This window comes from Telmatherina bonti, assembly GCF_933228915.1.
Source record: "Telmatherina bonti genome assembly, chromosome: 7".
NCBI lineage: Eukaryota > Metazoa > Chordata > Actinopteri > Atheriniformes > Telmatherinidae > Telmatherina > Telmatherina bonti.
The window spans coordinates 30,963,226-30,979,921 of record NC_136625.1 but is presented as its reverse complement, the minus strand read 5'-3'; the positions used below and the strand labels follow the sequence as shown (position 1 = coordinate 30,979,921).

At 41.5% G+C, this 16,696-nt stretch overlaps 2 protein-coding genes across 3 annotated transcripts in view; one reads left to right on the top strand and one right to left on the bottom strand.

The window, feature by feature from the left end:
• sugt1 (SGT1 homolog, MIS12 kinetochore complex assembly cochaperone) overlaps positions 1 to 3,659 on the top strand; it is a 31,828-nt gene extending 28,169 nt beyond the window's left edge. For both annotated transcript variants that reach the window (XM_079244168.1, XM_079244167.1), the window contains exons 12-13: positions 521 to 693; positions 3,057 to 3,659. In XM_079244168.1, coding sequence (XP_079100294.1) covers positions 521 to 693; positions 3,057 to 3,158 — 275 coding nt within the window. In that variant the 3' untranslated portion in view covers positions 3,159 to 3,659. The remainder of the gene's footprint in view (positions 1 to 520; positions 694 to 3,056) is intronic.
• A 1,880-nt stretch (positions 3,660 to 5,539) lies between these two features.
• On the bottom strand, positions 5,540 to 15,795 carry LOC306758844 (leukocyte cell-derived chemotaxin 1-like; the record flags this gene model as incomplete). Its single annotated transcript, XM_079244260.1, has 7 exons — positions 5,540 to 5,764; positions 6,402 to 6,508; positions 6,878 to 7,028; positions 13,350 to 13,463; positions 13,924 to 14,064; positions 15,451 to 15,591; positions 15,724 to 15,795. The coding sequence occupies 7 exons, from the start codon at positions 15,793 to 15,795 to the stop codon at positions 5,540 to 5,542; spliced, it is 951 nt and encodes a 316-aa protein (XP_079100386.1).
• Positions 15,796 to 16,696: the final 901 nt, after the last annotated feature.

The window sequence follows — 16,696 nt, the reverse complement described above, 5'->3', positions numbered from 1 at the left end:
TGTGGAGGGGGAAGTTAAAGTTAAGTGGGTGGCCAAACTTCTTTTTCCCAGCCCACTCTCTCTGCCCCGTTATTATTGCCTGCTTATAACTTGGACTCTTGTTAGATTTAAACATGATATTTGACATCTGATTTTGGTTGGGATCACACTGCAGAATGTCCACACTTGGCCTGAATCTGTCTGCTGTGTGCCTGATGGTATATTTATGTAAATCTTGCATCTGGATTACATTTCCTGCCTTCTCCCATTTCTTGCTGGGATTATAATGGCTGTGTTACATTCAGTGAATATAGAAATCAAAACCTCAATGCGGTTCTTTGATGTACAAGGTTGACAAATCTGTAGCAAAGTGAGTCAAATGAACTCACATTTGGCCGTCAAGGTTTCCTGGTTTGAATACATAAAAAAAAAAAAAAATCACTGTAATTAATAATGTCTATTTAAAATTTGAGGTGAAACATTTCCTCTGATTGCTCTTAAATGATCCGAGTCCTCTTTTGTTGTTTTCTTCCTCTATCAGACCAGTACCCTACGTCATCCCACTACACCCACAAATGGGACAAGATGGTGTTGGACTTAAACGAAGAGGAGAAGAACGAGAAGCTGGAGGGAGATGCGGCACTCAACAAGCTCTTCCAGCAGATCTACTCGGACGGCTCAGATGAGGTCAAACGAGCCATGAACAAATCCTTTGTGAGTATTTCTGTTCCATGTGTCATGTCACCGCCAAGCTCGTTTTCACACATCCGTTTGTACAGCAGCTTGCTCATCGTCCGCATCTTTTCTTGGCCTATAAAAAGAAAGCTTTGTGAAGGGAAACATCTTTATTTTTCAACCAGCCGCTCATTGATTTAGCAAACAAAAAATATCATCCAGTCCTATTTAAGAAAATTAAGTGTACCTCATGTTGTGTACTGTGTGTGTGCTGTTTACTTCACATCCTGACTATTAGTTGTAGCCAAACAGAACCTCGGTGTAGCTAAAACTAAAGATAAGGCAGCTTTTTACAGGCAGAATAGCTAAACTGCTCCATGGCAAAAATAACAGCAGGTTTGCAGCTTTGATGAACAGAAATGAAAAAGTTGTTGGCACAACATAATATTGCTCCATCTCAACTACCTGCATCTGTTTAATCCATTAGGTTTGCTTGTTTCCTTCACATAATTCAGAAAAAAAAAAAAAGAGTACAAGTCCACTTTACAGTTTGATTCTGATAAACGCTCCGAGGCATGTAAACACACCTGAATCTCTATCAGTCCAGTTTCAGTCTGATTGCAGGTCTGCTGAGACTTCAGGGGAGACTTTTCACTCCAAAGCCAGCAGTCGTGTTTGGAGCCTGTAAACACGCCTGCCATGTGAAGAAGTTTTAAAGCGGAAAATAAGACAATCCGGCTGCCACTGAACGGTTTACAGGAGTAAATCTGGATTTAAACTCGTGCAGCATCTGCGTAAGATTGAATACAGTCTCTGCACAGGTCTGTGGAGGCTTGATGCAAACCTATTCCAGACTGGATGTGCATCCGTGTTATTCACCATGGTAACGCAGAAGTCTGTGATCACTTGTTTCTGCATTTGTGGAGAGTCTTCCAAATTTTCCAAACAACGCTATCGCCGTACGCTCAACTACCAGAGCATGTTTCAGCAGCGTGCGCCGCCCACATCATATGAAGACATGTAACGGCAGCAGAATGAGTGTTTTACTTGCATGTCAAGGTCAGAGGCGGCAGTCAGGGCACTGCGTGAACTGTCCAGAAAGGAACGTGACTCAGAAGCTTTTAGCCTTTTTGGCATGTTTATAGTTTTTTAAAATAGTTAACAGCATGGACAAAGTTGTTTTTCTTGGTTTGCAGATCTACGGACGTGTTAAACTCATGGCATAATAACAACTCTGCCTGTGTCGTGTATGTCAAGCAGGGAAATGCGAGTATCAGATCGAGACATGGTATCAGCAGGTACTTCATCTTATCAGTGTTGGGGACAAAAAAAAGGACACGAGGAGCCGCCTCCTTTTAGACTCACAGCTGGTCATCTTTGCACAATGTTTCCTGCTAATAAGACGAAGAAGAAACGAAGCAAAATGGGAGCGTGCCTAATTTAAAATTCACCTCAATCACTTCAGTCTCTCGCCGTCTCGCAGTCTGAACAGAACCATCCAGGAAAGGGAAGAAGAAAGAAATGTATGATCTCTCTATCTCTTTGGCTTATTTGGCAGAGCGTTGACCTTTTAATGGAGGCAGCTTTGATCTTTTCACTCTATAAAAAATGTAAGTACTGTTGATGTGAGCTGCGTCTTCTCCATCTTTAAATGCGAGAGCAGATTGTTAGCACAGCTCATCTTAGTCTCATAAACTCAAATTTGATTATGAATTTGCTCAACAAAAAGAAGAAGGGGGGGGAGAGAAAGCTTTTCATGTCGACTCCTTAACATGCACACGCCCTGAACTTGCAGCCACCCCTCAGCCTTCTGCAAACATCCATCTGCACTTACCCTAAATGCACATTGATTCTCCCTCAGTCGTGTTGTCTGGATCGCTAAAACAAAAGTGGCGAGTCCAAAGTTGGCAGAAACCTCAGTCAGAAATGTGAGGATAAGAACAAAGTTACAGTCTTATGACATGTAATTGAGGTATGAAACGGTAAATGCGCTTGAGTTTTTCTTCAGTGCACACTGAGTGTTGACTGACGCAGCAGGGACAGATTATCCGGTTAATGAGCTTCCCTCTGTCGCAGTATTTTGCTGTAAGGTGTTCAACTCTAGAGATTATTTCCTGTCATTTCCAACAAACCTAAACCTAACGATGCTTCAACATCCGTGTCAAGACGATATTTTGACATTTGGCTGTAATCTCTAAGAGCTCCGGACGAGTGAGGTGGGGGGGCAGCCTACATGGAAACTAACATTTTGAATTCTTTTATTCTTGAACCTTCAATGACATCACAGTGAAATGAAACCAAAAATTGTGTTAATGGCTCTGATCATGCAGGAGCAGGTTTAAGTCTTCTTAGCAGACGTGTTATATAACTCCTCACGTCTTTGTGTCTCCTCCCCTGTGCAGATGGAGTCTGGTGGCACGGTCCTTAGCACCAATTGGAGAGATGTGGGCAAGAGAAAGGTGGAGGTGAAGCCGCCAGATGATGTGGAGTACAAGAAATCCTGAGCAGCATTATCTCCCATCCCCCTTCCGCACTCCTCCTCTGTGCTTTCTCCTTTCCCCACCTCCGTTAAACATCATCTCTCTCGACATTTTGTCCATCTGAGCTCCACTGGGAGTCTTCAGTCGCCCTGCGGTTTGCGTGACAGCCCACTTCCACGCCTCTTTCCTTGTGGTGTTGCTCTGCTGTTTTTTCCCCACAGTGCAGGGAGCCACAGTGTTCCCACAGTCAACCACACATGGCCCACTCTTCACGCAAGCATCTCACCTGATAGTCGGTTAAAATAATCTGTTGTACGGATTGATTTACAGAGTGTGACTTTTAAAGGCCAGTGGACTCAGAAGGGAAGTTCACTCAGCAAATCAGCCTTTACATTTTTCTGTCTTTCTTTTCTCTCCTGTCTGAAAACAACCACAGCCTTTCTGTTGGGAAGCTTTTTATGATGTGCTATTATCAGCAGTTGTGTAAAGTTGTACATTTGCTATTAAAAACAATAAATAAATAAAAACAACTGACATGTTTGAATGAAAACTATAAATAGATTTCTTGGGTCCTTTCTTCCAGCAGCGATACGTGGTGAGACTGACTTGCCTGCCAGTGGCTTTGCACCGTCTCTCCCTCAGTGGGACTCGGGCTGCGGTGTAAATAAAAGATTTGTTGTCGGGCTCTAAAACTTTGCCTCGTGTCTTCCGGCTTGTCTCTTGACACAAATTTAAACCTGTTGGAAAAATCTCGGAATAGATCACTCGGACACGGAAAACAGCAGTATGTTGAAGCGGGGAGCCGGGCTGGGAGCGATGAAATGTGCTATCACTGATATGAGAGCAGCCAGTTCAGATACGGCCGACGGCTTGAGGATACGGTTTACTTATTGCACTTCGATCGGTATCAAGTAGAGCTTGGAGTTGTTTGGGCAGCAGGCGAGGATGCGTTTCCACACACACACACACACACACACACACACACCTGAGGTGGAGCGCTGATTTACAGACAGAGATGATGGGAGTGGGCACACCTCCTCTGATTCCCTCTGCCACACGCTGCATATGCCGCAGCTGTAACTGTGAGGGGGTGTCCTGCCGAGGCAAGAGAACATTAATATGGATCAGCCTCCCTAACCACATCATCAAGCCTCTCACACCGAGTTAAGTGTTAAATTCATCACACATCGTTTCATCTCTTGTGACGATCAAACACCCATTTGTGGCTCTGGATGGAACTCTTAGCTTCATGACACTTTTCTTTCTCTCACACACACACACTCTCACTCCTCCAGTATCCCTGACACACACAAACACACCGCCCCCATCCTTACCCCCTACCCCTGCCTGAGGCAGCTCAGTGACATCAAAAGGAGCTAAGCACTTTGCATCGTGGGTAAGATCTGGGAGCGTGACGGCTACAGAGTCTTTAGTCTCATTAAAGAGTTCTAGAGCTGCAACTCTCACATTAAAGAACTCTGGAAACTTCTTTCTGTTCAGCCTTTTGGAGCGGCTACCAGATGTGACGCTTCTCAGAAAGTGTTTTTCAGGGTGAAAGAAGAGGAAGAAATGAGGAGGGCGTTCCCAAATATCCCAGCGATACAGGCAACGTGAATAAACAAATGCTAAGTAAATAAAGAGGGTTGACGTGTGAAAAGTTTACTTAAAAAAAGTTTATTGGTGATATTGCACTTGAGTTGGGTTTTTTTTTTTTCCAATGCAGGTAAAAAATACATTTTGATTAAAGTTTTTTTTTTTTTTTGAGAGGAAATGTACAAGAGCTACTCGTGGAAAGAGAAAAATACAGGAGTTAAAAATATTCCTCATCAAAGTGATGAAAAGTGAGGCGAGGAATTGTTGCTATTTACGCCAGCTGACTGTCTCTAAAATGTTTATCATTAATTTACAGAAAGTCAACGATGCAAAGACGCAGGTTTTCATCTCCATGAATACAAACTTTTTGTTTGTTTGGGAAGAATGGGATATTCTGAAGTTCAGGCATTATGGGGAGCGTTCATGATAGCATGCTGTCTCTCTGTGTGTGTGTGTGTGTGTGTGTGTGTGTGTGTGTTTATATATATATATATATATATATATATATATATATATATATATATATATATATATATATATATATATATAATGCATACATACTGTGTGTGTGTGTGTGTCTGTGTGTGAAAACATGACTACCTCAGATTCTCGCCCATGCATCTATAATGTGTGGGAACAGCTAACACTGCAGTTCATTTGGTATAAATCTGCTACAGTAGATGAGAATAAGTAACTGCCAGTCCTCCCCCTCCCCCCTCTTTCTCCCCATCCTTTCCCTTCATCTCCCCCAACACTCCCTTTGAACTACATTCCTCCTAGACTCTATCATTTCTCAGGTCGGTAGAGGGTTCTTACACCAGACCCATGATGCGTGCTATCCACCATTTGCAGGGCATGATAACTCTGCAGGCCACCCTGCAGCCTCTGTAGTGGTACGGCCATGGATGGTACCCTCCGAGCGGCTCGCAGATCCTCTGGCAGTGGGTGTAGCTGCGACGGCACTCGTTGCAGCAGATGCCCTGGTGGTCCAGCATGGGGTCGATGTCCATGGTGCCTTGCTCGCCCTCGAGACCTCGCTGAGAGACGGATGGGGAGGAGAAGAGGGTGGCAGTCAGACTGTCTGCTTGGGATTCGGATCTTGTCATGCTGTGCATTTTTCAGCAGTGAAGAGAGCTCATTTCAAACCAATTAAATATGGATTTTCAACATTGGAATTGGGAGGCAGGGATGTTGGATGTGGGTTTTCAGTTTGGTGCTTGCCATATCCCCCCCTCTGCAGTCGCTAGGAGTGTGTTGATGGGAGGGCTTCACCCTGAGGGGGTCGGTCGGGAGAGGGATTAGGCAAAGTGGGGCTCAACATAAGGGGTGAGGATGTGTATGTATGGTAGCCTGTGTGCTTAGGAGGGCAAAGGGGGCCACTAAAGTGGCGGGGAGGTGGGCGTCGTGGAATTATTTATATAACCTCATTCCTGAAAAGAAAGCTTTAGACAGCCACACACAGAAAACACATCCAGGCAGATTTGCAGTGACAATCCGGGCCTCTCCGCCGTGACCCCGGCATCTGCTGCCGTTCCTGCAGCTGTGAGAAACTCTCCTTGGGAAAAGCCTTCTCAGGTAGCCCTCAGATGCGAACGGACAGCTTGGAACGCTGCAGCCGGATGTAAACACATGAGAGAGAGAGAGGGAACGTGTGAGTTTGTTTGTGTGACTCACCTGATAGGGGTTCTCTGGGTTGAACTCTGCCTCCACGTCCTCGTAGTCTTCCTCCCCAGCTGCCTGGCGCCGCTGGCGGGGGACAGCCCTCCTCTTCCTCTGGCCGCCTGAACACATTACAGTCTTAGTATCTGACAGCAGGCCAAATTTAGGAGCGGAGTGGCATTAATGTGGCACGGCTCCTCGTTGCACAGACATTTCTCTGCCAGCCTCTTCAAGTTCTCGGATGATGTTGAATAAAATTGTGTTTTGAGAACTTTTGACCTCCCGGCATGCTAAAAATTGTACACTCGGTTGCTCGGAAACTTCAAAAGATCTCTTGCTTTCTCTCTCTCTGGCTTTAACAGCTGCAGTGTTAAGAAAAAAAAAACACTTGATACTATTTAACTCCTATCATCTTTGTTTTGTGTAAACACTTATGTCGAGTATTTTTTCTCCCCAGAGTCGAACATTTCTAACGTGAGCCGTCTGCTTACTGCTCGAGTAGGTGGGACGGAGCCAGAAGATTGGCAGGTCTCCACACAGGTCCTTGATCTTGCTGCTGAGGAAGGCGGGATCATTCAGGGGTGTATCAGCCGCCACCCAGATCAGATCGTCCTCAAACTTGGCCGGCATTATCTCATCCTCCTTCAGGGGTAAGAAAAAAAAAAAGAAAGAAGGTGAGACTAATACTTGAGCAAAAACATCACATAAACCAAATGATTCTCTGCTGAGGGTGTTAACATCACAGCTGTTTATGTATCTTGTCACCAGCCTTTAAATAGCCCACAGTCTGTGCATCCTGTCCAAGTCTAATCCACATTAATGGTGCTCTTTTAATGCTTCTTATAAGGACATAAAATCAGCAGTAAGAGAGAAGCCCCCGAGGCTTCACTATAAAGATTCCCTTTGCACTAACATTTAGCTGCACACACAGTGTCAGGACTTATCAGCATCTGAAGGGAAGAAGAGATTTGATGTCCTGAATTTACTGGATTTTGCAGATAAACTAATGAGGTTTCCAAAGGAGAGACTGTGTAAACACACTGCTCTGTATCTACAGCCTGCAGGTGAAGGGAAAACTCTGTCGGGAGGATCTGGCCCAGAGGCATCTGTTCCTACGGGCTGCGCAGCACTCGCCACCGTCATGTCTAGGAACCTTTCAGAAATGCTGCTGTAGTTTGTGTTTATTTATTTAATTTTTTTTCCCAGCTCAAACGATTTGCTGGAGGGACAAATAAAAGCAGGGGTCCTTCTTCACTGCTCGACTGACTGATAAGAGTTTATCTGACCCACTCTGTCTGGATGGAGACGCATGTTTGTGTGCATCTCTCTGTATCTGTGTATGTGTGTGTGCTTATCTAACCCATATTTGCCATCACTCTAAATTATAGTAAATGACCAGCCTGCAGCAACCATTATAACAACATCTCCATGTCTCCAAACTCACACAGATATCCACACACACACGCAGGCTCACACACACACACATAATGTACAAATGATCATTTATGAGGCAAAGAGAGGCAATAACACAGACACACACAAAAGCACAAATGTGAAATAAATGATCGTTTATGAGGCAGACAGAGGCAATAAGAGCAGCCTTGCGTGATAATTAATTGTGTTGTTGTGCGTGCGAGTGCGAGTGTCTATGCGGATATACGTTCATGGGAGCAGTTCTGGTGATGTGGATTTATGTGGATGTGAGGCTTACCCAGAACTAAATGATTTTAATTATCAGAGGGCCTCAACTAAACAATCACAAGCTGTGGTGTGTTTTGTGATAACAATCCTTACACACAGTACAGTGTACCGTCTTCTGTGTGTGTGTGTGTGTGTGCACAAGTTTTTTTTTTCTTTCATAAAGCTGTCACATGGGAACACACATGAAAACCAACTTTTATTTCCCAGATAGGTCATTAATATGTTTTTATATTAAATATCTGTTGGAAATGAGCTGCATGTGAGCCTGCAGCTGTTACAGTTACACTTTATTATATGTCTGGTTTAATTAATTATTTGTCTGAGAGGGGCAGATTAAATAAGATTTTTCTAGTTTCTACTTCTTTTTATACTAATTGAGATTTATGTTTTTATTGGTTGTTTGTAAACGATTAAATAATAAATAATTATAATAAATAATTCACCTAAATATCTCAGTACAGGGGATCCTCTGACAACTATGAGCAACTATACATGAGTATATAATAAAAGAGAAAAGTATCAATGTTAGTCAAACCAAAACCAGACTTTTAAAATCCATCTGAACATGTTAATCCGACCTAATCAAAGCTGTCATAATCAGACTAACACACCCAGATAATTTTAATAATTTCAGCATGTAGACAGTCAACCAGACTCTTTTGAGCCCAGGTACTGAATGACCTCCAATGCTCCATATTTCTAAATATATCTTCATAAAAAACAATTAACTTTAAGTTACATTAATACAGGTGAGTTTCCACTAAAGCTGTTTATGTTTCTACTACTTCTCTCTTGAGTCTAAAAAGCAGCTGAAAAGAGGCCAATTAATGACTTATGTGACAAAATCACCATTCCACTATATTTAAGAATGCTGGGCAGGCAGTTTAGTGATTTCTCCATCTAGAACAGTGGCTCCAAGAGCAAAAGTTTTCCAAGGCTTTCACCATTTAGAGCCATTATGATTCAAAATTAAGACCACTCCACACAGAGACGAGTTCAAGTGTGTATTTCTTCTCATTTAATTGGATAATTGGACAGGCACCACTCCTGAACACTTAAATGGTTCACAAACAGTCCGTTCTCAGTTGACATCACTGAAGCGACTTTTGGAAGAGCTGAGGCCGGCTGAGTTTGGGGCAATACACATTGAAAACAATATTTTTGGACCTTTGACATCCAAATAAAGTTGTTTTAAAAAAAGTATAATATGGCTCCTTTAAATGAGCTCAAAGTAATAATTAATTATTTACTATTTTAATGTAAGTCTATTTAAAATGAGTGTTATATGCTAGGCCTAAAATCACATGATACATTTCTAAGCTAGCTTTTTTTCTAAGATGAATATTCAGTGTGACCGCAGCTATGAATTGAGCTAAATGCTAACACGACAGTGTTAGTTTACATATATCAGTATGCTGATATTAGCATGTAGCCTATGCTGAAATTTGGCATGTTAGCATTAGCAATTTAGCATAAGGAAGGCTATAGTTAGAAACTAATGGCTACAAATCACATTAGCTATGATGAAGTTAAGACTTAAATGATGATTTGGCTGCTATGGTGTCTCCTCCATGTTCTGTAGCAAAATGTGGATCATTGAGTTGAATTTTAAATTACTTTTTCCTAAACTTAACCTTGCTGTTGGTGACGGTGTATTATTAATCCAACAAAAGTTATTGCTTCAGCATAGTCTTAGCCTGATCTCAAAGCAAGTCCACATCAACTATATCAGTTCTTTGCACTTTCACTGCCTTCTCAGCAAACATAACACACCTCCACTCCAGCTCCTGCATTTCACACTATTTCTGACCTAAACGTTGTCGTTATTTATGCTCCTCAGTTCTGTACTCTGAGGGTCTTTGTTGCAACTTTTCCTGCCTCAGGCAATCCATGTTTTCATGTGGAGGGGCAATCAGGTCCCAGAACAGAGCCAAAGAGCTACATTATAAATTATTCATTAACATGAATAATATTATAAATGTATTTTTTCTTTTTTCTTTTTTTTATTTATTTTTTTTTTTATTTTTATTTTTTTTTACCAAAGGGTGCCGTAACTGAACTAAAACAAACCAAAAAGTAATATCAATGGAACCATTTAAAGAATTAAAAATACACCAAAACCATAAAAGAAAACTAAATTATGAAGGCAAAGAGGTTGTTAAAAAGTATAGAAATGATTTTGCTGTGAGAGACTAAAGTTCCAGCCCTTTGACTGAAGACCTGAATAAAGTTTCTCCACCATCACACATTTGTACAGCTGAAAATGGACTCTGAGGCTTTTTGTACCTGCAGAGTGGATGAAACTTGTCAGTATAAACACCATTAGATATATATGGGCAAAAAGGGAATTTTACTGTTGAAACTATTTCCTTTTGCAGTGTGTAACTATAACTCAAAATCTTTAATATAAACCTGAGTTTACATTAAATCCTGCAGGAATCCAGAAGGTTCTGAGATATTTCAGACTGAGGTGAAGGAAGACAAAGATTTTACCATTTGTTAACAATGGTTAAAACATTACTGTTCATAAACTCAAAACATTTTAGACTGATTTTTTATATTAAGCACCCAGAAGATACTCTTTTACGGGACTTATTGGTTGTCTATAAATGATAAACATATATCGGTCAAAACTATCAACTGCCTTGTGTTTCGTAGGTAAAGCTCTAAAAGCAATCAATAATCTCGTTACCAGTTTACTGGACTTGCTCGGCACTTCCATCAGTTCCACTAGTAATAACTAGTCGAGCAGATTGCCAAAATGCCTCAGTATAGATTCATGCAGGCAATATAATTATATATTTTCTTAAATGATGTGATCAAGTGGTAGTGAGAGTAAGTACGTGTGAAGAGTTGAAATAGTGACAGGAGTGTGATGGAAAAATGTAATCTATTCCTAAATATGGGACTTTTTACAGAGTCTCTAAGGAGAAATTGAAGGGCAACATGTGAAGTATTGGTTCCTCATGCACATGTGGATGTGTTTGGTGCACACCAAATATTTTTGCACACAGACCAGTTCACACTTGTCAGTCAGCTATATGGATATGATGATGTGTAATTGCTGTAATTATCATATTTGATACGGTTTCTGAGACCTTTTGCATCACTTTATGGTAAAAAAAAACATTGTGTTAAAACCCTATTGTGCAAAATCTGATAGTTATCATCTGCCTCTGGCGGATATGAGCAGCCAGAAGACCAGACTATAAAATTTTGACATATCACACAGTAATAAAGACTAATTACATTCAAATGTATATATACTTTCCAGTTTGTCAAAGGGCCAAATAAAGACTTCAGATTATTAAAATGTGACTTCTGTCCCTAGTTTTGCTTGTGTCAGGCTTTCATATGTTTATTGAGCTGGATTGGCCAATAAAGATAATACAGCACTGCTTTTCCACTGTGATCTCTGAATAACACTCGACAGGAGTTTTGGAGTGACATTGTGTGTTTCGATTCAAAAATAATTCATGAACATCGACAATCATCTGGATAGATGTGAACAAGGTGCAATGAAAGTAGATTGTATGTCAGGAAAATAAATCTAAACCCGTGTATGATCTGTAGGTTTTTAACATTTGCGGCTTTTCTTTCAAACCAAAAAGAAGCTTTGGTTTTGACCGGAAGTGACTAAATGTTTTAGTGAATCGCTGCTGGGAAAACATACCAGAGGTGGAAAAAATGCCCTGTGGTTAAAAATGCTGCTATGGGATTTTTTTTATGCCTGAAAAGAACTTCTGGTGACTGTATTTAAAATGCACACAGGCTGCATGGAGAGAAACACGACTCTACAGTAACCTTTTGATCACCAACCAATAAGAATTTCCACCACATGAAATTTCTTTGGGAATAATAAAGTTCACTCTTTCAGGCTGTCTTGGTGGTCTTTGTCTTCCGACTGACCAGGTGACTTTGGACAGTTTGGTCTACCTTAGAAAACTTTGTCCCATCAGTGAAAGGTTTTGTTGTTGATGTGGCAGTCCTTACAGTACACCACATTTTCTGCTCAGGTGAATACCAACCACTAACAACATGAAAGTCATTTTGTATAAAATGTCTTTTTTTTTCTCTATTTCTCAGCTCCTCTTCCATTATCAACATTCTGCTCCACCTCCTTTCTTTTCTTGTAACCAGAAGCTTTCTTTACACCATGTAGCCATTTATGTTTTTCATTTTACACCTTGTGTCCTTTGTTAAAATCCACAAGACAACATACTGGTGTCCGCGACACCCACTTGCAGGCGATGACTGAGAGTTAATAAATGTGTTATATATCAAATAACTCATTTTGTGGCAATCCTGGCTGTAAAACTGTCAGAGTATTCAATAAATATGGGGTATAAAGGAGTTTTTGGTTGATTCAGGTCAACAATGTGACAAAGCCCCTATATATCCAAAATCAGGTCTTTTTGCGGTTATCATGCCAAATTCTGAATTTTAATCAACTTTGTTATTTATGCATTAATGTGTTAAAAAATGAAGGTGCTAATTTCACAGATTTATCTGTGTTAACAATTTAATTTTAACAGCCCTGATAAAAATCCCAAAAGTATTTGATAAATGTAGTCTGGTGGAAAAGGCTGCTGATGGCTGCTGTCTTAGTCTGCCTGGTTGGACGGGTTATACTGGAAGACATTTGTTGTGTTGGGACGCCGGCTCAGTGATAATAAAATGGATTCTGATTCTGATTCTGATCCTGATCCTGATTCCGATTCCGATTCCGATTCCGATTTTGATTTTGATTTTGATTCCGATTCAAATCCAATTCCAATTCAGATTTTGATTCCGATTCCGGTTCTAGTTCTTCTGATTCTGAGTCTGATTCTGATTTGTCTGATTTTAATTGTGATTCTGACTCGAATTCTGCCATCACTTCCGCTTCCAATTCTGATTATGATTTCAATTTCGATTCTGATTCGTCTGATTCTGATTGTAATTCTGATTTATCTGATTCTGACTCTTCTGATTCTATATATTTATTTACTATTGGCCAATGACTTTCTGAAATCATCCCGTGACACCCCCCCCCCCCCCCCCCCCCCCATGGGGTTCCCTACCTATAGTTTGGCAACAACTCAATTATGAAGTAGTGTTGAAAGGAAATGTAGTGACCAATATATTTCTTAAAATAGCAACTAGGCCAGCAAGTTTTCATTTGTATCTTCCAAAACTAATTTAAACCTCCATTTGGCCTCTTAGGGGTGTTAATATAGAACCCTGGAGAGAAACGTCATAACACAATGAAAATACACCCACCAGGTCAAATGTCATTGCGTCCTTATTCAGAGCCCTCACATCAGGCAGGCGAGCTTTCACCTGGGTCTTAATGTAGCACTTTTCTCCCCCTGAAAAACGAATTCCTGTGATTCCCTGAAAACGTTAGAAAGGAGGACAGGTCAGACAAAGAAAGCTTTCATTTATATCTCAGACTAAACATCTGGTTTTTTTGGGGTTTTTTTTTAAACAAAATTGGGACATTCAGTCATTTGTGTCCTGTGTTTGATGGGGGAAAATATACAATCACGGGGACACTGATTAAAGGTCAAAATTTTAATAGTTAAAAAGGCTAAAAGTGCTGCTTCACTTGTCTGATTGGCCTGATTGGGGTACTTTAATTAAAGGTCAAAAACCACCAGTCTGAATAATGAAAATTAGAGGGACAATGCATCTTGACACTGATTATTCCTGAGGGGATAGCATGTCTCCTTCTTAATTTCTCTGCCGTGGAAATGAGCCAATCTCCCCTCAAGGGCCTTTAATGTTTCAGCCAATCTGATTGATGACCTGCAAAGCCTCCTGATATTTTTCAATTACTTTCAATCGAACTCACAATCTCAAAGTCGTGGACCTCCACTGCCTCGTCCACTCCGCTGCTGGTGCTGAATCTTTCCATGTTATTAGTTGTGTCTATCTCCATTGAGCCCTCCTCCACTTTGCCATTGATGCTCATGCTGTAGTGGACGTTGTAGACCTGCAGACACACATACACACAAAATTTCAGACTGGCATGTAAGGTATGAGAGCCCTGAGAGTCACCCCCCCCCCCCCCCCCACCCCCTTACCTCCCCCTGCACTCTTTTTCTCTTCCACCCTCACTTTCTAATCTCCCCCTGTGACTTTTCCTCACATGTCCCACCTCATTTTTCCTAAAATGCTTTTTCAAGTTCGCACATTCATTCAAACTTGCTCTGAGGGATACACTCCTTACAGCCACCAGGAATGTCATTATCCCACTGCAGAGCATTTCTTTTTCTTTTATTAGAAGAGCAAGCATGAAAAGCCATATTATGCCTCTCATGCTTTACACCTCTTGCCCCTGGAGCATCAACCGGACCAGAGAGGCCCTCCCCAACCCTCTCCATCACCCTCCACCCTACTAAGGCTCCTCTAACACACCGCGTGCAGCACAACGTCTCCATTCACCACACTCTGCCTCGCTCTGGACAAAAGCTGGTTTACATTTTACTGTTTGCTTAAACTAAAAAAAAATCTGGAAAATAAGCTTGAAAAACTTTTTTCCCCCAAACGGCTTACATCAACTGTAGTTTAAGGATATGCAACACTTTTTTAATCAATGTCTTCTGTTAAAATTGCATTTATTCTGTAGAAGGAATTGTACTGATTCTCTATTAATGGTAAAAATGGGAATAATGCTGTAAAACTCCAAATTAGTTTGTTATCTATCCTAAACAGTAAATGTATGTGGTTATTTCTTAAAGCAGGAATTATCTCCTGTTGTGTTTTGGTTGAAGAAGCCTCTGACTGAACATAATCAATTGTTTATTCTCTATATATAGTGTAAAGGGGTGCACAGTGTTACCCCTTATGTTTAGTTACTTGTGCAGCATCCTTCTATACACAATCAGCTTTGGGGGCTCTGGAGAGATCCCCAGCACAGATTCAGCCGTCTTTATCAGATTGTTCAGCTTCTCTGAGTTACTGGCTCTGATGCTGCTGGCCTAACAGATGGCTGCAAAGCAAACACTAAAAAAATAATCATATAACTTCACTTTCATGGATTTTGCCTTTTTTTAAACTCCTCCGCTGAAAAAGCAGCACAGCAGATCTAATCAAACTGTTCATATTGATTAGTCATGAAATCCACTTTAAACATAATGAAACCATTTTATTTTACACACAATACACTATAACATAAGACCTGGAAGACATGAAATGCATATTTTTTTAAAGAACTGCTTTTCAAAAAGGAAAGTTAGTTATATCTCACTTTTTACCTCCTCTCCTCTCTGCAGACTCCCCCCCCCCACTCTTCCTTATTAAAGTTCATTTTTGCAGCGTAAGCTTTTCTCCCAGACAGAAAACGTTAGAAAAAGGAAAATGAAAGTGCCAATCTTACGTGTTTTTCATTGTTGTTCCAGAAGTAGAAAGCCCCGACGGCTCCCAGCAGCAGGAGGAGAGCTCCAGCTATGAGCACCGCGATCCCGGCCTTCAGGAGGCGGCCGGTGGCGCCGGGCTTGACCGCCACCGCGGAGTAAGCCTGCGGTAAAAACAAACAAACAAACTTATTTTTCAAGCGTTTTCAAATTAGATAACTGTGAAACTGTCCATGTTTTGAAATCCCCCCATTGGCCCCCAACATGAAGGGCCCATTTTGTTTGGAGCGACTCACCGGAGGCATGAACTGATGCAGGTCCTCTGGTCCCGCGGCTGCAATCGGTACTTTCTCTGAGCTCCCAGCCATTTCTGCAGTCACACAACTGGCCACCTGAAGAAACCCCAGTCTACAACCCCCTCCTCCTCCTTCTCCTCCCCCTATCCCTGGATCTGAGTCCTTTCAGCAGAGGAGGAGGTATAGAGGAAGGGCACTCCTTTCACTCAAATTCATTTATTTTTGGTCGTCTCGCGCAAACTCTGCATTTTCAACTCTCACCAATTTAACTAAAAAAAAAAGTGCAGTACAACCTCCAGATGAAGCTCATGCTGCATTAGGAGCAAGAACTAACGCGACTCTGATCTTCTACGCTTTCTTTCAGAAAATCATTAATGATTTCTTCCCTTTGAAGATCTTATAGCTGCTCATGTAACTTACATGAGTTTGATCCTGCTATGATCCTCAGACTTTCACATCGTTAGGCTGTTTGACGGTAGACCAGAACCTATTCACATTAAGATGATTTGGAGGGAGGGGTGAGCTTTCTCCACCTTTGCACACCCCTCCCGTCTTATTTCTCCTTACAGAGGGTTTCAGGTCAAATGTGACTCTTGCGGAATGTCGTGGGTCTTTATTTTATTTTTATTTTATTTCTTCTGGACAGCAGCTGTGCGCGTGGCAGTGTGCCAATCCTGTCTGCTTGTTGGGCAGATTTCGACCCCTTTAGGCTACATCCCCACATCTCCGTCCAGAGCAGTCCCACTTATTAAAAATGCCCTGAATCCATGAATGATAATGATGACGTTACGTAAGGGGTGCGCGGTGCGCATTTGGCAAATCGACAAAACAAGGAAGAAGTATCCTGACAGGGCAGAAGATTTCTATGTTTGGTAGCCTACTTCATGTTTTACTAGAACGCTACCTTGTGTTTGGATGCATATGTGCGCTGAACAGCTTATTCTGGCACTGCTTGTGTTTGGAAACGTAAAAA